The following is a 24,985-nucleotide window of genomic DNA, read 5'->3' as shown; positions in this document are numbered from 1 at the left end:
TTAGGATTTCGATGGCACTACCAGCGACATCTACATTCCGCGACTAGCTGCAGGGGCGCAAAAAGAATGAGACACCCTCGCGGCCGCCTGTCGCCCTTCCGCCAGGGAGGGCGCGGATGCGCCTGCGCAATCGTGAAATCTCGGCCCGCATTTGTCGTGTTACACCACCGAAACTTGCCCCCGACCCTTCGAGGATACTGCCCTGTGGGCTTCTTGCATTTTCCACTGTTGCTCCGAACAATTAATGCGCACGCACTCGGGACTGGGATTGGGGTTGTTGCAAGAATGATTCATCCGTCGACGTACCTCGTCTTCTCTTGAGTTGGCTAGACATCCTACTCTCTTTTTCTATCGATTTCGTTGATTTCTTTTCGCTCGTGTATATTTCATATATACCCGTGTCCTCAGCTGTTATCGATTATTTTGTGCGTTTAATTGCGCCAATGTATCGTTGGATTCCGGGTTCAACGGAGTCCAGAGAGTCGAGTGCGACACGTATTTAAGGGACTTTGGAGTTAGTTTTTATTTCGACGCAAGTTTCGCACGCTAGTAGCGATTAGGGTCTGAAAACTATGGCGAAAACTGCTTAGTAGTTACACGGTCGGGGGCGAGTAAGCTGAGGTACAATGGTTGGCGGATAGCCGAAGGGTAGAGGACAGGGTGAGTAAGTGCAGGGGGCTAGAAGAGTTGCAATTTGGGGACTATGATTAAGATGAGTCTTAAGGAGTTTACGTTTGCGTTGTCAATGTTAGCTGAGCGTAGTAAACGTTTACCGTTGGTAAAAAATCTTTTAAAAAGCTTGTACCCTGGGTAGAAGCTTGCTAGCTGTCGTTATTTCGAGCGGGTAACGAGCAGAGTTGTACGATGCAAAAAATTGGTCCCGAATGGGTTTAGGGAGATTCGACGGAATGCGCTGGCGATGAGACTTGTTCGCTCGATGGAGGAGAATTAGTATCATCGTAGAGCAACGATGTTAGGGGGGTAATCGTTACGGTGTTCAGGATGGAACAGGTGAAGAAATGGCGAAGTAACGCGGTGGCATGGGGGTTGAGGTACAGCGGGCTATTTGAGCGGGTTGTTTTGGGGGGATAATTATGCGGCGCTGAGGAAGTTTAGTGGAGTGGATGGGGTGTTGTTTAGCTGATATAATAGGAACGTGATGCGGTGTCAGTTTTGTTAATGCAGTAAAGTGTACAGTCGGAAATAACCAGGGGATTATTGTTGTTCGGGGTTAAAGGGACCGCGCGACTGCACGATTGATGCGTTAAGACGGACTGGTAATATAGTATCGGTCTAATTAGAGATTTAATAGATAAAAGTTATTGATGGTACCATTGTGTATCGTTATAAACAGCTAAGGGAGTTTCCATGAATTATTATGATAGATTAAGGACATTTGTGGTCAGACAGAATGTGTACCGCGTAATTTATACGGCGTATTATTTAATGTTATCAGTGTCATTATGCGGCATGAGAATAGCCTAAGTGAGATCAGTGACGATATCGACAATATTATTATTAAACGGTGGATCTCGATTTTTATATCAATTCCTATTCTCGTAAATACGACTGGAGAAAGAAAGTTTAAATTTTAATTCTTTATATAGAGGATTAAAATGTTAAAACAGAGTGTTTTCTAAGATACAAGTATGGACGTACAGTCTAATATCAGATGTTTTAGTTTTTGCATAATGGAAGTAATATCTTGTTTGGAGATGTTATACTGTTGCATTAATTACGTTAATAATAACATCGCTTTGGTTTTGCGATTCCAATTAGAGTTCTTTAACGGAGGCCCATTAACAATGCAAGCAATGCAATTAGAAATTAACCGGAAGCGCTGGAGGATCCAGAATATTCAATAATACGATATATCAATATCCGTGATTGGCAATTGCGGTTGCTTCAAACACCTGGGTAAGATAGGTCGACCGCGATGTACATAGATTTATACGTCGCGAAAATAGGTACGTACGAAATTGCCCGCAGCATTCTCGAGCTCCGCGAAACCACCAAATGCAATCGACGCCATTAAGAATATTTCGTTTTCAAAATTCCGACGATTACCTCAATCTGGCTCGTTGAAATTTCAGTTACCCTCGGCTGGCTTAACGACCTTTCACCTAAAACACTGTGCCGGGATAAATACGAAACTGCATTTCCAAGAAAGTTACTGTAAACTTTTGAATAGAATCTTTTCCCCGCGAAAACTTCCATTTTGGCGAAACTCTCGGGGCCACTTTCGAGTCCAATATTCCGTCCCATGTAAACGTCGAAGGAAATCTTTGTTTTTCGAAAAATCACGAGTTTCTGAATTCAATTTCCCTCGAATTCGAGGAAAAAAAATTAGTCTCCAGTTTGTCGAAAAATTGATGGGACCCTTTGATGTCAATATTGTTTTCACCCTCCGCCGACATTCCGTCCCAGTCTTTCCAATCAAAATACTCTATTTCATTAAAAAATCAGCCAATCTATTTCCGTGAAAATACAACGTCTGCTAATTTCAGGATTACAAATGATTTATTCAAAGAGAAGAGTGACTGTCTAAAAACAGAAAAGTCTTACTTTGAACCAAGTAAACATCGAAGAGTCGTATTTTCTCGAAGCTTTAAGCGAGCTTTCTTTTTAAAGCACGACGACGTCCAAGCAGATCGGAGACTTCATCGATCGCACGCGACAAATTAACCTAAATAAACAATTTCTTCGCCCCTCCGGTCAGCGCGTTCGAACGACTGATCGAGCGTGGCTGTAAAAGGGGTGCAAAAATTCGACGACGTCACAAGGCCTCGTAGCTTCGTTCGGCTTTCAGTCGAGCAGGCGGCGTTTCTTTTCTGGTCACGTACCTCGACGGTTTTTTAAACGGCACGCCGCTTATATGAAACATTTTCGTCCGTCCAGGTAAACAGAGCGTACACGTACACGTCGGATAAATATCGCTGTGCAACAATTTCGCATTATGCGGAGGACGCGGTAATCTCGTCGGGGATGATAAACAACGCCGCGTAACGATAAACGTTTAAAGAATGATTCACCTCGAACGCGGTTCTTTATTTTTTTAATCTCTTCTCTTTTTTTTTTTTGCCCTTTTTACTCCGTTTTTATCGGAAACGGTAAATCGAGTTGGTCACTTTGATCGCGCGACCTTTGTGCGACCGTGCGGATGTCAAAGGGCACGGTTGATATCGTAATAAAGGGACGGGGCCTGCAGGAGACCGCTAAATTGCGGAGGCACGTGAAGAAATGTTCGTGCGAATCGATGGGACGAAAATTTTTAGGCTCCTCCACCCTGGGGCATTCTGATGGACGGCTGTCATCGAGAAACGGATTAGTTGGAATAATGAACTGTTTGACGTCCGGTTTAAATCCCTCGGGGGGTGGTGGTGTTCGATGCTGCCTTGTTTTCACAGGAAGCGAGGAATCGATTCTTTAAGAAGTAGCAATTCAGTGAATCAGTTGGTCAACAGTATCGGAGGAACTACGATGGAACCTTGATTACCTGACTGCCCAACAAGTGACTGAAGAAATGTGTTAGACCTTTTTCTCTATTTAACATTAACCCTTTACACTCGTATATCGTCATATAATTGCCACTGTCTATTTTATTTTCACATAGACGACTTTAGGTATGAATTGTTTACTTAAAAAAGAAATTTGCAGAATTATTGCGAAATCAACTGGTTCAACGCGTCTTCCATAATTCGTATCGGTAATTTATGCACCCATAATCTATAGTACGCCACGGTACACAGTAACAAAGAGCTCAAAGCAGCCACAATCCTAGTTGCTGCATCCCCATTGTGTAGCTGGTTCGGTCCAACTGGAGGCTGGCTCGAATTGATAGGTTTCTTCCACCGCTGGTATCCAGAATTCTATATCTTCCAAAGCAAGATTCATTTTAGTTGCTACGTGGACGCGTTGAAATAATCCAACGCGCATATCTCACCCATCAGGGGTGGCAAAAGGAAGAGGCAAACTAAAATGGGAAGTCGTGGCAGTTCTCTTTCAACGGTCCCAATCGTTTTCGAATTTATACCCTGAACCAGCCGCGCGCGTATAATTTTATTACTCAAACGTTACACACGCAAGATCCATCCCACATTTCACGTCGAAAAGCGTAGAGATCGGGGATGAACGAAACCAGGACGAGGAGAGGAACGTAATAACCGATCGCGTCCTTAAATAATTCTTTCCCATCGATCCTCCACGGGCTCGTATTGTTCTCCGCGTCGCTGGTTATTAATGTTTTAGCCGAAACGGCGACGAGGGGGTGCTGTGGGGCCGTTCGTATTATTTGAATTCAGTTTCGACCAGATTATTCGGTCTGATTAATCAACAACACGAGGAACGACGGTGTGTCTCGAAAGATAGCCGGCCGTAGGAGTTATGCGGGCGCGGGGACAGCGATGAGTTATTGCTGTCGCGTTACCGTGGCTTGTTGTCCCATTGTTTCTATTATTACATACGTCAAACGCGCGAAATGAATTATACGCGGTTGGTAAACGCAGAAGTTGATTCCGCGGGGCTAACGATGCTCGGCGCTTTCCCCGCGCGCGTTTATTGATCAGAGATTCGTCTGCGCCGCGCCACGTGGTCACGTGTTTTCCGCTGCGAGATCCTGCTGTTCCGGAACCAGACGATACGATCCTTTTTGGCTGTGTTATTCGTCGCGACGACCCTTTTATATGTTTATCGCTCGATTTTTCGGTCATTTTTTTGCCACTAAGTGCATCTCCGTTACCAATGAAACCGATAAATGTTGAACAATCGTAAACCAGCGAATTACGAAGCGTTTTAGAGGGTAATTCGATTTGTTTCAATCTGTACGGCTGAAAGAAGTTAAGTGCACGTTTAATATTTAATATCGAACGTAGGTACGATCGTACCTTGGAATATAAAGCTTGGTTATCTTGTTTTAGTAGTAAGTTGACGATGTATGGGTTACACTACTACATTTGCAAGTATCGTGCACCCTTTTTCTGCCGCCATGGCAATAATAATTTTTTTTTTTAATTAAAAACTTTTCGTACGTCGTAAAAATTTATTTTCACTGATATGTAACCTCGTGGTTACAGAGGATAGTGGAATGTAAAATTGTAGATCGAAAGGGTACGTTCCAAGGGTGTTTTTAATTATCCTGATCCCTGCGTATGTGTTAGTAGAAGGTAAAATTCAAGAATGAACTTGAATTTTGAGAATTCTCGCGGTGTTTTTATCGCTCGTTTCGAAGTGACACGGTGCCACGGGAATTTTGCATTACTTTTCGTTTAAATAAGCAACTTTTCGTACTTTGTGGTATATTTTTGTACACGTACAGTAATGTATTTTTTCTACTCTTGTTTAAAAAAAAATTCTTCGTGGCTAGGACTGTTTCATGCATTTACATTTGCCTGCTGAATCGTTCAGTGTTCCCATTGTTACTGCGTCTGTTTCGAACCTCCCTATAAATTCTCATTCTTAAGTTAATTACAAGACGATCGCGTGGATGAAATGTTAAAAAAGCGTGAACAGAAAACAACCCACGCTAGTTCCTGACGGTAAATCTGCAATTAATCTCGGAGAAATGCGAGCTGGAATTTTTCTTCCTTCCGTACCGCGAACTCCACCTTGACTTTTTGCAGTCTTGCTCTTTTTCAGATGTAATTTCATTAAAATACCCGCGCATACTCTTATATAATACCGAATATTAAGTCTCGACTATTTCGAGTTCGGATTAAAGTATTTCTAGTCGAACTGGAACGAGATAATAAGAAAAGATTACGATGTTCTAGCTTTTCTTAAGGATCTCCGGTTACCGCATCCTCCATCGAGGGCTCCCTGGTACCGCCATGACGGTAGCTTCCAGGATGACTTCCTTCAAGCTTCAGCCACGTCTTTGATGATTTCCTTCGAGATACTCTACTCATCCTTCGTATCTATTGGTGAGTTGCACATTTTTAAATCCGTCCAGTCACTCAATTACATGGTAGTACGGAAAGATTTAAATAGACACAGTTGATTGGTTATACATGTTGCGTAGAACTTTATTCTGAAAGAACAGTGGTGAAAATAAGTACACAATTGTATATCTAAATTTGCAAATATCGCGAGTATCGCAAAGCAGTCGTCTTTTATATAGAAATACTATTAACACTGGATAACGAGACATTCGTTCGCATATTTTCCACTTCTTTGAATGACGCAAATGGGTTAACTTCCGCCAAGATTGCAGACGTTCATTTCCACCACTTTTTTATATTTGAAAATAAAAAAATGTAATGATACTTCTCTTTAAACGGGCCGTAGCCGTGTCTAAGGCTAATTCGTTCAGATAATTAATTCTTCGTTCGCTGTAACGATAAGGAGCGAACACGATTTTCAAAGTAACGCCTTCGAAATGTCCGAGTCCTGCACCGACACAGTGGAAGTGTATCCCTGTTCCCGAGTCACCGGAAGTAACCGAAGGAGCTACACAATGGTGATGCAGCAACTATGATTAGGGCTGCTCTGAGGTCTTCGTTATTGTGTACCGTGGCGTATTATAGATTATGGGTGCATAAATTACCGCTACGAATTATAGACGGCGCGCTGACCCAGTTGACCTCGCACTAACTCTGCCAATTTCTTTTTTTTAGCAAATTACACTTGTTACGCGCGATAAGGGACATCTGTTGCTGTTAATTTTCTTCTAAACTAATTATTAAATGTTAACGAAGCTTCGACTTATATAGCAAAAACAAGATCAGATTACGCGTTCTCGCGGTTAAATGTGAACGCAATTAATTAAAAATGTATCGTCTAGAATCAAATGGAACGCGCAACTCCCTTTAAACGTAGCAAGGGAATCGCTCGGTTGTTCCTTAAGATCGAAGTTATGGAGGATAAAGAACCCTCTGCCTTTCCAATCGGAAGGATGAAATCTCGATCTCTGCGTCGAGTGTCTGCGGGACAAACGAAACAAGGGCAGCATCGATTGTTCAAGATCAAAACAATATTTGTAGAAGTAACCGCTGCTTTCCCACGGAGGACTTGGGGAATGATTGGCGCGCGTATCGATCCGTGGTTAAATTTAGATCGAAATTATGGCACGGTCAGATTAGAGTCGTTCCGCGCGCGGAAACCAGGAAATGTCAATGATATTGACGCGTCAACGTGGAAGATTATTTCGTAGCGAAAATTGGACACTTTGCCGGGGCAAGCGCGCGGCACTTGTCGCTTCGAATTCCCCTTCATATTTTTTTTTTTTTTACAGTATTGACCGTTCGAAGGCGCAGCGTCGGTTGTTAATATTATACGTACGGAACGACAGAGCAAACGCGTAAATATGTACACACAATACGCGTTTCTAGTAGCAATTTTAAAACGTATTACATTTTCACGTTTCCAATCGAGAATAAATCTCGAGAGATTTACCGTGAAACGTACCATTTTAACAATAATTATAGAACCCCGGAAATACTATCGATTTTCCTGTCGTTCTGCAACATAGTGAAAAACAAGAAAAAAAAAAACAGAACAACGAGTCAATAATCCAGCTTAATTTTTAAAGTTACAAAAACTTGTGATTTATTATTTACGAGGTCGAGCAAGAGCAGCGAGCGACGCTGCTGAGGTTGGTAAAGCGAGAAAGAGATCAGATAAAAAAGGGGTGAATGCAGGCGAGGGTCGTAAAGACACTAGTTTCGGTTCTAAAGAGATTCGATAATTTTCGAGGATTCGCGTTCGTGTTAAACGGGCATAAACGGAAGGTGTACGGTTTGCAAAACGAGCACAAAGGGTTTAAAATCCCGTTGGCGAGCAAGCCAGACGGGGTTGCGCATTCGAGCCGGTCGGTTGTTGTGTGCACCCGTCGTATCGCCAAGTCATAACGCGTCTGCGCGTAATAAGTCGATGCAATTTGTACGTTCTTTATTGGACGCATTTGTATTTGGTTAATTACATTGTTACGCCGCCGGCCATTACTTCGACGCGGCCGAGTTAATGGGACGGTAATACACTTTTCGTAACCTGCTGCGCCGCCATTCAGTCTGCGCCTGGAACATGCACGAGCGAATTTCCTTGAATAGCAACTACCAGTCGAAACGACCGAAGGAGGAGTAACGAATTTTTAATTATTGGTCTGGGATAGCTTTTTGTTTGCCGGAAACATGAACGATGAGTCGTTCTCAGGGCCTTCCTTTTCAGGTGCCGTGGTTCTTTCGCGTACGGTACTCTCCGCCTTTCTGTCGTTCGTTCGGTTATTTATACGTGAGAAATTCTTTTTTTTTATTGGTTAAGCGAAATAAATTTGATTTTTGAAAATAATTCGCGATGGATCATGACACGCACCCTTAGAAGGCAAATGAATAATCTTAGTGTTTCATATTTGTAGCTAATCCTTTGAAATTTAATAGTTCAGCACCCTTAGAAGGAGAATGAATATTCTGAGTGTTTCAGATTTGTAGCTAATCCTTTGAAATTTAATAGTTCAGCGCCTTTTTTTAAGACAATATTGTACGGATTTAAAGATTACTAATTGGAATGGAAATTTTATATTAAAAATCTAACGCAGCACTATCATCGCTTTTTCGTAAAATCAGCTATCGATTTTGGGTAGATTTTTATACATACGTTTGAGTTACATTAAATGTTAGATTCTTCGGTTGTTAAGTTGACCGCGATTCAATTTTCATAAATAAGATGAAACTGATCAAGCCGCAGCCATTTCCAAGAGTCTGCCGGTGTAGTTCGAAAAAATGGGAAATTCAGTTGATTCAATCTTATATTCAGCAAGTTTCCAGGATATTTGATACTTTTCCGATGACTACATTTCCACATCCTCGTCAGCTTCTATCCAGTCCGCGAGAGTCTTCTTTCGAAAGATACGTGGGACGGGAATTCAATTTCCAAGATTTCGTTTCCGCTTTTAAAACTAAATTCAGAATGCGAACCGCAAACAAGAAGATACTAATGTGCGTACCGCTTGTCGACGCACTGACTAACTTAATTATACTCCTTCATTCGACTTGGTTACTTGGATCGATTTGCAAAAATTGTTCACACAAAAATACAGCTAACAATTCTCTTCAGCTGCGCATCGTTCACACCGCTAACATCCTTGCTCTGTTTGCGAGTGTTCTGTTATACTAACTTTTTTGTAGACGCAAGTAATAAAGAGAAGAGGTACCGCAAACACTGCAGAAATAAAACTCGACTAACGCACGCAGGAATAATCGAAAAGCAAAAAAGAATTGAAAACACATGAGAAACGCAAAATACAAAGTTTACTCTTCGCACAATTCAAATAAACAAATATTCGTTTAAAACTCAAATTCTCGACAATGTTAGCCGATATCATAGAAGCTACCAATACTGTCCTGATTTGAAAATGTTCCCAACCCTGTCGCAAACAAGTACTCGATAAACGTCGTCGACCATTACCAACCCCCGCAAAATTTCCAACCCATAAAACGCAATTATAAACGCAACACCGTGTCGGTGGTCGTCTCAGTCATTGTCTAGGCGTGGACAGAAAAGTTTCCAGACACTTTTAACGGCCCCCGGCAAGATACACTTGAAGTTTCGCGCGATGTGTATCTGGCGGGGGTGCGCGCGAATTTCCGCGAGTTCGTCCTAATTAACAAGATGAAAATCGCACTCGCCGCCTTCGTTCGCGGCCAGGAGGTGACGAGGGCAGCTTTTAATTGTTTTAATCTAATTTCGAGGAGCACCGTGGCTCGTTCGTACGTCTCGCGTATTATCACGTAGCGAGATCTCGGTTTTTCCGAGCACCCCGTTCGTTTCTTGCGACGGATCCCGTTTAACGTGCCACCCGACGCGGTTGAATACCGGGTTCAGTTGTCACGCGACGGCTGAATGAACATCATACGTCTTATCTAAGTGATATATTCTGTCTATTAGCGTGGCCATCGCATTGTTAAAAATGTGATGAACGACCGCACCGGAACCAGGTGTAATTGTTACGAGCGCGCCCATTCTGCGCACCCCTCTGTGTATAATCAGGGGGTGAGAAGATTCGCGAGCAGTTCTTCGCTCGTGTTGGCTTCGTTCGAATCGTGTCCAAGCGATCTTCGTGTTAAGCTAAAGCTATTCTCTCTTTTTCGAACAACTTTGTCGGGTTTCAATTGTACGGGGGTGTGGTTTGTGCTCCAAGGAGATTGATACACGCGAAAGAGGGTGAAATGACCAAACACGTCTGATGTACGCACGATTCTTGTCGAACGATGCTGTATGGTTACTTGTACATCGTAGAAATACAAAAAGTGACACTCAATTTACTAATGACCGACGCGTTCATGTCGAGACATGATGTACGAGTAACGGAAATATTCGAGCCCTGTGTAGGTGGTACAATGTTGATATTTATCCCGAATAAACGGCAACGAGCAATCAAAATTTATTACACCCTGTTACGGTGCAGTGTATAAACGCCAAAAATATATTTTTTCCGTCGTACGAATATACATACACGGATGATTCTGAAAATTAAGAGTCGCCAGACTGGTGGACGTATTTTTTCAATATCTCTCTATACAAGGGTACTCGTAAATCATAATGTCTCGATTCGAATATTAAAGCGAATTCAGCTGTTCGTTCGTCTCTAACGATAAATATGAAAATGCTTCGCGTAAATCAACGACGCGTGAACATTATCAGCGACTAATGAAAATAGCATTTAAGTATTAACGAAAGAAGAAGCGTTGGCATTCCTGCCACACGGCCTGACGTATCGTCAGACGTCTTTTTCTGTTCGAAAAATTCGATCAGCAATTTCCTCGGAAGACCATAACACGCTTACGTGTTCACGGGGAGAGGCGAACGAAATTCGCGGGGCAATAAAAGCCTGAGGTACAGGCCGAAAGGGGTGAGTTCGGTTCTATTTTTGCGGCGCGCTGGTCAATTGGTTTCGCGTATATTTGCCAGTATCTGCCCTCACTTAAACGTCACGATGGTATAATACGCTCTGCAAAGTTTCAAGCTTAAAGGTCCTCGTCGGGGAGCGCTCGATAAAGCAAGCAGAATAACATTTCGAGCGTATCGCCGCTGAAACGATTTAATTACACCGTGTAGCTAAAACCACCGTGCGATCTGCGTTCTCTTTTTTCTGGTCCTTTTCTCTTTTTTTCAAATTTCATTCCATTTTTTGACATTGCTCGCTATTTACGAAGCACAAAGAGAAATTTGCTCGTGTCACCGTTTTTAACTATAAACGAACTTTGACGTTTTATTATCGGTTTATTAATCTTTATCTCTCGGTAATATTCGCGTGTGTAATTCGTTTGTTTGTTAATTTATTGTTCAGCGTATTTGCAGGACGATTTACCGTGACGTTCGAAAGAAATTTAGTATCAATTACGAGACGAATTAATCTCTCACCCCTTTAAATATTTCGTTCAATGAAAATTGTGTAGCTTCGACACTTTCGCTTCTATTTTTACGAAAAACGCGTTAAATAGTCGTTACTCGAGAGCGATAATTAGTGCTGCGTTTTCATTGCCGTGGCAAAATATTCGAGAGGCAAATGGAGACGCAACTAGGCGATCTGCACTCCATGCATCGCGTTTCACTCTATTAAAAAGACACGCGATTTCTCAGTTCGAGTGCATGAATGTTAAACTAGTCTAAAGTAATGAAACGGCGGGACTTCCTCGCGGAATTAATCGCACGCGTGCAATATGCGCGCGGCACGATACGTATCACGAGTTTCATTTTATTTTCTGAATTGTTAATGGCCGTCCAAAATGGATTTGGACAAACCGTACCGGCGCTTTAATATAGAAGCTATGGCAATAGCTATGAAATGATTGAATCTTATGAATTTTCCACTAATTTCCCATAAGTAAATGAAAAATAATTTAATACACAGTCGATTACCGTTTTTGAAACTCTCGAAACGAGAAATATAAATTCTATGAAAACGTTTCACGAATTACATACAAAATAGAGAAGAAACACAACATCAAGATGTTCTAGCTCTAATATATTTTCAATTAATGGGACCCATTTCTGACGATTAAAAATTGATCTCGAACAGGTTTGGTCAGATTAATCAAGCATCGTTACGAGAGGATACGAATCGCGCCTGTTCACGCGAACAACACGCGAGGAATAGTATAAAATAAAATGTCAAGAAGTCTATCTCGACGCGGGGCTAAAAATAAGGGAAGTTTGCTCGGCACTCAAACATCGCTAATCAAAAGCGCGAGGGCAGGGAGAAACGGTGGAGCCATTAAAACATCGCGAATTTTTTACGTCTCACCTCAGGCTTCAACAGCTTGTTGATGCAGTTAATTCTGCTGGCGAGGATCTCCAGCTCCAGATGTTCCTTGCAGAGCTGTCGAAACAGAGAGAAACCCTTAAGCCCCTCTAACTTATCGCGGGGGAGGCGAACAGAAATTTATACGTAAATGTAACCAACCATTTTCTTCGTCTTCCCCTGGAACACGTCGGTCTGTTGGAGCTGGAAATCAGAAAGCAATTTACCATTTACCGTAACCGTGTTGTTTGCCAGGCGCCGCCGAGACTTTCCACGAGCCATCCGCGAGGCAAAACAACGAAATGCACTTTCCTCGCCGGCGCTGCAGACCGGAAACAAACTTACGTGCTTATGAATGCAATTGTACACCGGCCTGATGTCCGCCACGCTTTTCTTCCGCGGGATTCTCTGCAAATTGAACGTAATTACTGGTATCTCGTCGAGATTACCACGCGCCGTTCACGCGATACCTTCTCCGTCTCTTTTTGCAGCTCCCGGAAGTCCTCCTCGTTCCGGACGATCGCTTTCGCCCCCTGCGAACAACGATCGAGACGCGTCAGTTAACATCTCGCTATACTTTCGAACGCTTCGATTACATTGCAAGCTTTTAGACGCACCAACCCTCGAATCGTATGGTACGAATTTGAAGGGATACGTGTACCTTCTAGAAAATGGCGGTGATGTCTGTGGTGGAAGATGCTATTTGTTATCGTTTTATTTGGTAATGTAACGAGACTTCCGCTGAGCCTGATATCTGTACTTATACATGATCGAGGTATCAGGTCGCAGACTGTGGATCTTACGGAAGTCCTCAGGTTATGGCCTTCGCATGTGCCATCGAGGTCGTTGAAAAAAAATTCATTATTTCATGCTTGCAAGGTATTAAAAGGTTAAAACGATTCCTCAAAAGTGGTTTAATTGTCGCGCATACCACAAAGCATGCTAGCTATGCTCGTAGCAAAAGTTTTCGAGGCGTGCATTTCTGAGATAATACATTCAAGTAATTAATATAGCAAATTCCACCGTATTAAAATAATATTATTTGTTTCATTGTATTCGACGTTGAATTGTTTTCGTATTGTTGCATTGCAAGTTTTCTGAGCACCTTTATGCGTTAATAGTAGTCAAAGGGTTAAACAGAGTCGAAGAAATTTGGGAGAAATTATTATGAGGATACCTTTATTCCAAATATACGTGATCTCGCACAGATACGCGAGAAATAAATGCAGGTTCGGTGTAGAATTACAATTTAGCAAACATTTAGCACAAAGGTAAACCGTAGCTAGACGGTGTTATTATAAATTATACACCGTGCAGGGTATTCAGACGGCTGTATTCGTAACTTTTAACAAGTGAGATACGCGCACGTGTGCGTGTCAAGCTACTGTAAAACGTGTGAAATCATATGGTATCTGCAATGAGGGAGTAGTCTGCAGATTGTACGAGTAAAATTAGAAAATTACTCAATGACGTATTATGCGGCTGCAATTTTTTTGCATACCCAATTTCTACGTGCCCAGGAAACTTTTGTTTGGTTGTCTTGTCGGCAACGGAAAGATATATAGGGCATCGACGGCGTTTGTGATTTATTTTTGGTTACACAGACGCTTATAAATGTAGCAGAAAGAAGATACCAGCAGTGATCTTTCAAAATAGTAAACCTTGTTTAAGTTTTCATTAATTCTTTGCCCTCGACAGAAAAAAACATTGCAATTGTAATTTCGCTGATAAAATAAATGAAGTTAAGAATTGAAAATTATTTGCATCCTTTCCATTGAGAAGCCTTCGAATTTGAGGACGAATTTTAAGTGGCTAAATATTGATAAAAATTAAATCTTTACGCACAAATGTCCTCTTACACACCGAGGTTACGTTTAAATGACAATCTATGCAGTGAGAAAGTGAAGAATGCGGCTGTACGTTCTTGTAAAAACGTTCAACCACTGACGATTTTTTAATATCCAAAATCGAACGCGGATATGTAAGAGAGGAGCGAAATTTTTGAAGTTCCAAGTCGAGAAACTATTTGAACAGCAAAGAAAATGCTGCATCCGACGGAGGGTGAACTAAATAAAGTCGAACATGCTCGACGTGCTGGCAACTTCGTGCCTGATCAAATTAACCTTCCACGCCGTTCACCGTCGATAAAAACTTTCGATCTTTCCGCTAATCAGAACACTCTGCGAGGGTGGAACGAGAAATGGAAGGAACGAAGCGATGCAAACGAGCAATCATAATTGCGAAATGCCTTATCACCGATACTTTCCCTGGGTGGTATCGATCGGGCGCTTGCTCACCCTCGTTCGTCGCGATTAACTTAACCGGACACGAATTAACGGAACAATTAACCGGGTAACGAACCGTTAAATTACGAAATTATTGGCAAAATACAATGCAACGTGGAACACGTTCTTAGTCCATCTCTCGCGTTCCTACTTTCATCTAAAAAATGTCCTGCACCACACTTTTCGAGTCAGTGCAAATCTTTATTGTATGATATTGTCCATTTTCTCGTAATCTCCTGCCAAATAAGAATTAATTTCGAGTAAATTTGATCCCAATGCAAGAATATTTGATCGAAGAATTATTTAATTTCGAATAGAAGATTGTTTGTATATTTCTACGAATTAAAAAATATTTTGTTCGCTAGAAGAGAAATACACATTGACAAAATGGAAAAGCTGTTATCAATAAGGTTATATTATCTCAAATTCGCGACAACGTTTGACGTGACGTGATGGATACATCAGTCGACATTAACAGACACTAAAAACTACTACAAATACATAATTAATTAAATGAAAAGCAAAATTACCAAAGTAATAAATGCATAAAAATAAAAATGTATACATCGTCGTTCCTGTCCACTTTTTAACGACACGGTTCTCCACGTCAACGATTAAATTCTCCTCATATCACGTCGTTGTATGAAATTCCAGCAGTTCGCGGACCATCTCGCCAGGGTGGACCCTTAACAGAACGAATAAAAGCAGGACTCACCACAAGCGTGCAGACAGTGGCAATCAACACCATGAGCCAGGTAAAGAACGTGACGATCCCGCATTGCGAACCCAAATTAAACGCGTGCCTCAATTTAGCATCCGTCAGCAGGAACTGATACAACTGAAACGACGAAGGACCGACATTTTTAACCTTGCAAAGTTCGCGTAACACTCTGAGTCCCTCAGCGGTGAGATGTGTCGCGGAAAAATGCAATTATGTGTACGAACCAGCCAACCCAGCCCGGAATTATGGGATTTGTAGTATCTGTAAAGTCTCCCGCTTTCCATGGTATCGGGTTTTCGTTCTGCGAAGGCGATAATTCGTCGCGTTTGTCGCGGACATCACGTAAATTTGGACGGGCCGTGCGAGTCGAAAAAAAAAGCTGACAGTTTTGGCGGATCGTTTGACAGAAAATGGTCGACCCATTCCTCACCCTCCCGGTCGGTCTTCCCTACCCTTTGACGCGGGACCTGTATGCACGGGGTGGTTTCAAAATCGTGACGCCATCGCGGGAAAGAGGCGGCTGTACGATGAAATTTTTCACGGAAAATTGCATCTCTATTAAAGGCATGCGATATCTATTTCTATTCTGGCGGTTTCCAAGAGCGGACAGAAGGTTGTTACAGAATTTTATTATTAAAATCATTGAGTTGACAAGATACGAATGATCCTTTTATACTTTTGCGAAAAGAAATCGCATTTTATTACACGAGCATAGTCATTGTTTATAATGTAGGAGAAATTATGTTGGGCGTTGGGATTTGGAGATAGGTAATTAAAAAAAGGAATAGCAAAACGATAATACACAGCTTTTGATAGATAAATCTATATTTCTAACGCTATCGCTCGCTTAACCTTCTCTAACTCATTGACAAATAAACTCCGATTTGATAAATCTTTATTTCTAACGCTATCGCTCGTTTAACCTTCTCTAACTCATTGACAAATAAACTCTGATTTGATAAATCTATATTTCTAAGGTTGTCGCTCGTTTAACCTTCTCTATCTCTTTGACTGCCTCTCTCGTCTAGGATTTTAAGGTTATCCTAAGCAGTAAACGTTGATCTTTCCCATCAATTAGATCTTCTCACAATGCCTACTCTTTCATCTCCGTCAGGGCGCTCACCCCTTGATGGGACTTTCTCGACTTTCGACGATGACCGGGTTTTACGGTGCTCGTATTTTATCCAGACCCCGTTTGGGTCCCTTTTCTGCAGGTCGAGTCCCTACCATAAAACCCATCATCGTCTCACGAGGCTGTCGAACATGTGGGCCCTAAGCTCCTTATCGTCCTTTTCACTTTTCTGCCCTCAATAAATAGAAATGTTGTTAAAGACGGACCTTTACGCGAACAACTTGCCCCTCGTGCGATAATTTCGTAGGCACCCAGTAGAATGATCGATCTGGGGCAATGATAACAGTAAACATCGACGGTACATACAAATTGATGCGGCATATTCAAACAACGTCGCTGGCGACGTCGATGATCCGTGCAGGGTTGAACGCCAAGAACGAACCCTCGTAACGACATTATCTTTTCGAGGGATCGTGGCTTCGAACGGAGCGACCGATTCGATGGATCCGTCCCGATTTTACCGTCCCAACCATCGATGTTTGCACGAACGATGGGAACGTGGGCGATCTTGCTTCGTGTTCCTTCGCAATAATCGCGGGCCGCTTATTTAATTCTTTGGGGGAGACACTGTTTGCAGTTCTGTCGCGAGGGTGGCGGCTCTCGTTAGTTTTTATCGCTCTCTGGGCTTTCGCTGGCATTTGTTGGATTTAATTATCTGATCGAGTTCGATTATTTTTTACCCTTCCAACCCTTGTTTGTTTGTTCTTTTATCGAGTTTAAGTGGCTCGTGAATAGTTCGCGTGGAGGTTGATTATTTTTAGGGGTGGTTTTGTCTGATGCGAAGGTCAGGCGTGTTCTTCGAGGTTTTAATGGTGTTACGTCTTGTTCTATATTGGGTGTCTGGAGTTCAAGGTTTCGAGGATGTCTGTTTTGTTAAGAATTATTTAAAAACCTTTGATTTTTCATACATTTCGTACTTCGTGTAAATACTCATTCCTTTTTTATCGCTTAGGTAGAAATTATATTAGTCGGTTACTTTCTCGTCAGTTATAGAACGCTGCGTTCCCTTTTGTATTTAGCGATGGCCGTTCGCGACACGGTTTCGCACTATGCGCTGTTTTATGAGACTCTAAGTTCTCCATTATGCGAAGATTCTCATTAATATTTCGTCGATCCCCCTCTCTCGCGATATTAACGAAGAATATTCAACGTGAAAATTCTTATGTTGCGTTTACAGGGGCATTCTTTCGAAAACGATCAAGTTCGAAGCGCTGTAAATTCGTAATTGTTAAGAACGCGTCTCTGGTTCTCGTTTTCAATTCAGTTTATTAGTTGCCAAGCAATCGTACACGACGCGTGTTGACAGTATAGGACAGACACGGGTTCCCGCGCAAGTTCTCCAAGTTACAGCTTCCGCTGTACATATTCAAACTCTACTCGTCCTGGGGTTTCAAACTAACTTCTATAATCGTGGCACTTCAGAAAGATACAGGACAAAATATAAGCCCCGCAACATTATTTCGCATAAGTACCGTTCAAATTTCACGGGAAGAAACTTTTCTACTGAAATTTACACTGAAATTCGCCAAAGCTACGTACCAGGCGTCGGGGGTGAACTAAACGGAAAGTCCATAAACTTTGAAGAAATGAACATCGGCGAATCCACGAGAAGCGAATCGCATATACAGGAAGTATTAACAATTTTATTGGACAGAAGGAACACAAGGAAGTATATTTCTACAAAATGGAATCGCAAGGGTAGCGTTCTCCATTTTCTCTCTAATCTATTATTACATATAGAAGACAAACTAAATTACCAGTATTTCAATTCCTACTAGTTAATATCTAAATATAAAGATTCTTCTGATTAATATCTAAATGTAAATATAATAATTTGATTAAAATATGGAGGCTTCAAAGGACACCAACCCTTCTTATTTAAACACTGACCATTAAAGTACAAGCCTTAGCTATTTTATACCGCAAAGAAAAGTAAGAACTTCGCAAAACACATTCGCGAACGCGTATCCCAGCTTCTGTAAATTAATTCGCTAATATTATTCGCAAAATGTCAACAATGTTTCCCATTGATCGCAGTCGAATGAAAGCGCGGAGGCGAACGGCGATAGTTTGATGGCGATCTCGAACAGACGCTTATCTCGTTCCCCCTTCGAACCCCGCTAACTCGTCGAACACGTTCGCAGGTTATAGAATGTTGCATTAAGCCGACGGCGGCGTCGGAAATAGAATTTCATAGTTATTTGTTGGCGTCGCCCGGACGTCCGAATGATAGAGTCAGGATGCCGGGGTCGTGCCTCGGAATACAGTGCATCCGTGTAAAAGACGTCCCGGTAAATTGTGGCGTAAATTGAAAATGTTTCGAAGGATGGAGAAAGGCGAAGCTTTTCAAGCGGAACGTTTCATCGACGCTGTTAGCTTCATGAATTTCCACGGCCTACACTCGCGGTCCCACCCTATGCGACATTGGGTTCCCGTCTTTTGTCTAGTCTCGTTTCTACATCTTATCTCTGGTCTGATGCACGAATGAATTACGTGTAACGAGCCAAGGGTTTCGAGTAAAAGGTTCATGTTTGCGGAAACAAATGTAACTGATTGAAACTGGCCCGCTGGAGCAGCGAGACGGTGACGAAGGGACGCGGATGGCGCTCCTTCTGACGCGTTTAAAGGTCGCGAGTGCCACGGACTTTTCGAGATATCCAATCGAAAAGTGCCACGAGGCGCGATAACGCTTCCGAGTTTTTACGTTGGAATGTGCCAGGGGATACGATGATGACACTAAATTTTTACGTCTCAAAGTTCCGAGCAGCCCAATGACTTATCAGAGAACCTTGCATTATTGTTGCTGTGCCATTCTTATGAGTATCCAGTGAGCGATCAATTAGGGTCTTCTCATCGAGTAGTCAGCACCTTTTAACCACTTAAACAGTTAAGGTACTTCGAAAGTTTGCAAATTATTTTGAAAATTGTGTTGCGACAAGGAATACTGGCGATTTAAAACGGTGAGTAGCTTCTAAAAATTCAGCCAGCACGGAAGCATTAAAACGATATCAAACTCGTATGTAGTCTCGTAATTTAAAATTAAAATAGGAAGATAGGAAGCGTATAACCATTCCGTTCGTATTTCGTAATTTCGCTATAGCTTTTTAATGAAGCTTCAAATGTTCATGCAACGTCCCACGCTGGTGCAGCAGTTTTTTTTCTTATTCCTGTGGAACACGCGCAGAAAGTTTGTCCGGGGGGGAAAACAAAAACAGCCACTCTCTGCGCGTACATACACGTTCCGTACAATATGTAACCTTCGCTTTTGCACGGTGGGGGGGAAAAAAAACGAATCTTGACCAATGGGCACGGTTAAATATTTTCGCGACACGCGAAAACGTTAGCGCGCCGGAAACAGGATTTCACGGTTGTTCGGGATCGGGGCGGCGATGTCGGAAGTCCGGCTCGTCGGGCGAAATTCGAAACATATTCGGAACGCCATAAATAAAACGCTGTCAACTGCAGCACGGGGCGAGGGCAAAAAATTTGCCAAAGACCTGGATACTTGCAGATCGACGTTCTCCTTTTCTCATAACCGTCGAGCGACGCGTCCCGATGCCGCGCTAAATAAATTCGTGGATTTTCGAAAATATTTTTCCGCCGGAAAAGATCGCGCGAAAAGGCACGGATTGCGCGCGGTGAAAAAAAAAAAGTGGAAAAAGCATGTTTTTTATCGGCCTTTTCGATGGCACCATTGGAATACGAACTATGTGGCTGTTGAATTTCACGCAGATATAGGTGTCGAGCCGAGTATTCGGAATTTCGTCGGATCTAGGCTTTATGCGTAATTTTTAAACAATTTTGGATAAAGAATTTGCGATTTCTTTTCAAAAAATAAGCATCTGATTTGTATAATATTCGATGTATAATATTAAGATAGACTTATTCTTGTTTTTTATTAATTCGTAATTTGTGATCTCCTTTAATTGATAATTGGAAGTTTTAAAAATAATTATAGTATGGTTTACTTATGTACTTGTACGTGAAGTATCGAAAACGAGTTTGAATTCCAATGGCACGGATAATTAATTTAGTTCTTTATGGATCCGCGTCCATTTACGACTGCATGAATAGCAGCTCGATATACTTGCCTCCCCCCGCTGCAATAAGTGGAACACTGTAACAAGAGAGTGCTTTGAAATATGCGACTTTATGCGTTGCTTTATTACTAAAGGGACTTACAGCATTACTTATGATAACCTCGTAATATATAGTATGCTCCAGCTGCGCGGAAAATAAACTACACACGAGAGAGTATTTTTCCTTTTTTTTTTTTTTATTTATACTCCAAACACGTCTCACGTGTGCTCCTTAATTACGCCCGTTAACTAATTCCCTTAGAAAAATGTTGAGCGGACGAAGATTATTGTTAATCGCGCGGTCTCGAGTAACGAGACCGACTTTTGTCCTCCCTCGTCGAGCATGATTGCCGCGGAACGTGTTCAGCTTGAAAAAATTATTGCTCCAGGATAGAAAATATTTTATACACGGTACGGAATCTTTAAGTGGAAACGATGACAATGGATTTTTAAATTCGACGGAGAAGAGTAAGAAAACTTGTTAATTGGAGAAAAAAAGTGTGGTCTCTTAATTTGTTCGAACACAGAGGGTAATCTTACTAACGACAATTAAATATCTAAATAAAAGTTCTATAATACGTTCCAATTATTTATTTATTAATTTTTTATGTTAGAAGGTGAACAGACTCGATCCATGTCAAACAAGAAACGCGTTTCTATTTAACGAAAAATAATGTAACTCTCTTGAATGTACATGCATCACGTGCAACCACACATCTTCACCTAAAATTATTTCCTAACTGTGTACCCAGAACGAAATTATGACCTGAGAGAGTCGCGTGGACGACCCTGTACATGTACGCGTCTATGCAACCAGAAATAAGCCATAAACGTTATCGATGTTTCATGTGCCTTTCCGCCATCTTCAAGAAGGCAAGCACTTTTCTCTGCATGTGAAACTCACATATGCAAAGGACGCTACATTGTACCTCGTTGTCGGTGAAAGGTTCACGGATAAGTCTCTGGCTTTGTATTCGTCACGATCAAGCATTAGATCGATTCCTGGATTCAGTTTTAACGCGGCTACAAATTAACAATTAATATTGGAAATTAGCAATGTGAACGCAAGAACGGGCAAGGTGATCGGCTGTGGAAATTATTTGTTCCTCGTATAAAAGCGGTATGTAAATCGCGTACGTGTAATTACTCATTTTATAATTGCGATAAATCATCTATTACGAATGTGGAGATCAGATTTATGTGGATATTATAATGTTTTTCCGATATAGGTTAATTTAATACGGGCGACACCAGTGTAGCGATTATTCGAGCGTCGCGCGAGGGTTTAATATAATTTCGCGCGAAGAAGTGTTTCAAATACTTCTTTTTCTTTTATAGACACGCACGATGTGTCATCTCGATTTATAATTGCAAATCAGTTGCACGTCACACGTTCTACATACGAAGAATACGGTTGAAATAAAAATGTTTACTTCTTGGTTACCTTTTCTTGATCGTGCACACCTTTCGTTTCTACCTCGCAAGAGAGATTATCTAGACAGAGATAGATTTTTCATATTTCTTGTGTCGTACATAAAGCACTAACAACGCATTCACCCTCTTACTGAAATTTTTTCGCACCTCCCAAGTTCTTCTTCGCGCTCCTTCGATGTCTCTGTGAGTTACACGCTCGCAGCCACTCCTTTCCAACCCCTGCGCGTTCTACGAAAAAATTTGAATAGGATTTTTCTTATCTGCCCGCATTGTATTTCAATTCCCTTCTCTCTGACATCGCCAAGCTTGAGTCTCACTTCTCATGTAAATACGCCGCCTGATTCTACAGTCTGCGACATTTGTTGTCGTTCTTAACTGCTGGTTTATTTTGTCATCCTTTTCTTCTTTTATTTCTTCTGGAGTTGAATCAGGGAGGATAGCTGTTGCTCTGCACTTCTTTCAGTATTTATTAGATAATACGTTCGCGTAATACGATTAGAAAGGTGAGGAAATAGGGGATGTTCGAAAGTCCTCGCATTTTTAAATGGAATAATACATTATTGAAAACCCCAATCGATGCAGCAGTGAAGGTTTATTATGCTATGCATCTATACTAATTGAGGATATCTCGTTTCAACATTTCAGAGTGGAATATCTTTTTGAATATCGAAACCATTAAGCATTCATTAAATTATCATCCTGTTCCACAAATTCTTCACTAAAATAACACACGTGTACGTTCGATTTTATCTAACCATCCGTTATTACTTTCTAAAAAGGATTGCCCAATGTGTCAATTCAGGGGAAATATAGGTATATATTAATTATATTAATATCACTTCGCCATAATGAGATTAAAGTATCATCTGGACTAATGGTTTTTTAGCCTAAATAAGTTATTACTCTTTTTTTCTTTGTACACAATTACGAGCTGGATCGATCGATATATCGAGGAACATATGATTCCGTTAAAGAAGAAAAAAATGTCGACATGACCTTTATGTGTCCTTCACGTGTCCATCTACAAAAAGACTGATTACATCAGATTAATGCCCCCTCTGAAACTAATCAACCTTATCTCATCCATTCTCTCATACAGCAAGTAATTTACAAGTAATTTGAATAATACTCTGTATATAGGGTTGCAAAATAGGGGTTAAGTGCTGTGCTGGTAAACAGCACCGACCAAGTGGGAGAAAAAAATTAATATCATTCTCAAAGTTACAAACGATCTTCCCTTATCCCTTGCACACGGAATTCTATTGAATTATGGATAAAAATAAAAAAATGTCCAGAGTTCTTTATAGTCTTTAACTTTATTCTTAAGGTTCGAAGGCACGTCTGCACGTTTTGAAAGCTCTACTAATTGTGAGGACTCCGCACAGGAAATTTGGGGTCATCCGTCCTAAAGAAATTGACGACGTACAGTCTGCACGTGTTTTTCTTTCAGGCCCCTAGGTATAAACAGTCGAGAAACCTACTCGAACCGATAGAACTATTTCACAGTTTATATACTGGATTCTATTTCCGTTCACATGTGAAATAATACAACAAATTCCTTTTAAATAATTTCAATTACCGATCAGGGGTGGCTTCCAGAGTTTACGTGGTTAAAGAATCCTCAGCGCTCTTAATTCCAAGTACATTCATTCTTCCACCCATATTTGTCAGAAAAAAAATCCAACAAATTCATATGAAGTAATCATATGAAGTAATCCAACAAAATCCTTTTAAATAATTTCAATTACCGATCAGGGGTGGCTTCTCGAGTTCACGTGGTTAAAGAATCCTCAGCGCTCTTAATTCCAAGTACATTCATTCTTCTACTCATATTTGTCAGCAATATATCAGCTAATCCTCTACATTTAACATCTTGTATCGTCTTCTCGAACAATAATTCAATCGTAACGAAGTAACACAATTACCGTTCCTCGCTTCGTTTTCACGTTTCCGCTGAAAAAGTCGCGCCTTTTGATACCCAGGGGACGCGGTTCGGTCGGCTCTTCAATTATAAACGTCAACCCGACTGTTTACGACGACCGAAACATTCGCACTTGCCGAAAGAACTTACATTCGACGGGCAGCGCGACGGGGTGGCGGCTGGCGGAGGGGTAGGTCGCGGCTGGAGAGCGCGACTCGATGCTTTTTCGCGACGAGCGGGAAACGAGATTTCGCGGTCGCTCGGCGTCGAGATGGCTATGCCAGAAGCGTCGAGCGTCCGTCAAAATTCAGAATATTCACGTCGCCGTCGTGTAGGGCCCTTCTGGTGCATACCGCGAGCCTCGAGAGCGGCTCGCACAAAAAATATGTGTAATTAAAACTCGACGCTCCAGGGGATGCTCCGCGAACGCCGCGCGCCCGGCAAAAGGGAGAGAACGCGGGGAGAAAAGCGATAGAGACGTTCAGACGACGCGCGACCACCTACCAGCGAAAGGTTAGAGCAGCACGGAATTATCAGTGACTCGAGAGAGGAGATCGCGGACGATCGCCGTCCTCCTTCCATTCCGATGGAACCGTCGATGGGGACCGCGTCGTTCTACGGAAGGACACATTCAAAAGGGCATTTATTTGGAATTTTCTTAATTGTATACGTGTATGATACTGTTATCGACAATTAGAAGCGTGAATTTAGCAAAATTACGAAGTACTCTATGATTATTATTATGTCTGAAGAATAAGAAAGGTAACTGATTCTAATTGACCCTTTAACTGCGGGTACTTTTAGCACAGCAAGAAAATAAAATGAGAATAAGTGCAGATAGCTTTCTTGTAGTACTACGATATTCTACAACACGGTTTAGGTCTAACACCGCATTTTATAGGAACCTATCCATCGTGTTGTACAAGGGTTACTTGTTTACTAAAGTTATGTTCTATTTTAAACGATTTTAGTCGTACATAAGTCAGAGGTCAGAGCTGCTATTAGATATTAGCAGAAATTACGATATTTATATACAACACCCGCCTCTGGCTATAATTTTAGTACATGGTCTATAAAGTACATCCGCACTTAAAGGGTGAAGAAGTACAAAAAATTACACGACTAACATTTCCGATAGAATAGCATAGATTTTTGCGAAAAGGAGCGTAAAGATTGCCATT

The 24,985-nt window shown here is 41.6% G+C and overlaps 2 protein-coding genes across 2 annotated transcripts in view; one reads left to right on the top strand and one right to left on the bottom strand.

Annotated features, from left to right (window-relative positions):
• LOC143422531 (leucine-rich repeat, immunoglobulin-like domain and transmembrane domain-containing protein 2) overlaps positions 1-24,985 on the top strand; it is a 238,939-nt gene that overhangs the window by 60,546 nt on the left and 153,408 nt on the right. The gene's annotated exons all lie outside the window — the stretch shown is intronic.
• Positions 7,935-15,522, bottom strand: LOC143422461 (uncharacterized). Its single transcript, XM_076893108.1, has 7 exons — positions 15,463-15,522; positions 15,233-15,355; positions 12,703-12,765; positions 12,578-12,640; positions 12,395-12,436; positions 12,236-12,310; positions 7,935-8,009 (listed from the first exon to the last, which is right to left on the bottom strand). The coding sequence occupies exons 1-7, from the start codon at positions 15,520-15,522 to the stop codon at positions 7,935-7,937; spliced, it is 501 nt and encodes a 166-aa protein (XP_076749223.1).

The sequence above is a fragment of the Xylocopa sonorina genome, chromosome 3 (genome assembly GCF_050948175.1).
Source record: "Xylocopa sonorina isolate GNS202 chromosome 3, iyXylSono1_principal, whole genome shotgun sequence".
Lineage (NCBI taxonomy): Eukaryota > Metazoa > Arthropoda > Insecta > Hymenoptera > Apidae > Xylocopa > Xylocopa sonorina.
This window is presented reverse-complemented; position numbering and strand designations above follow the sequence as displayed.

Excerpts from the sequence above, each read along its gene's own strand:
- LOC143422461 (XM_076893108.1), bottom strand. The coding sequence starts at position 15,522 with ATGGAAAGCGGGAGACTTTACAGATACTACAAATCCCATAATTCCGGG. Across the intron at positions 12,766-15,232 it reads CCACTGTCTGCACGCTTGTG|GGGGCGAAAGCGATCGTCCG; the intron begins GTGAGTCCTGCT and ends CGTTGTTCGCAG. Across the intron at positions 8,010-12,235 it reads ACAAGCTGTTGAAGCCTGAG|GCGCAGACTGAATGGCGGCG; the intron begins GTGAGACGTAAA and ends TGCATGTTCCAG.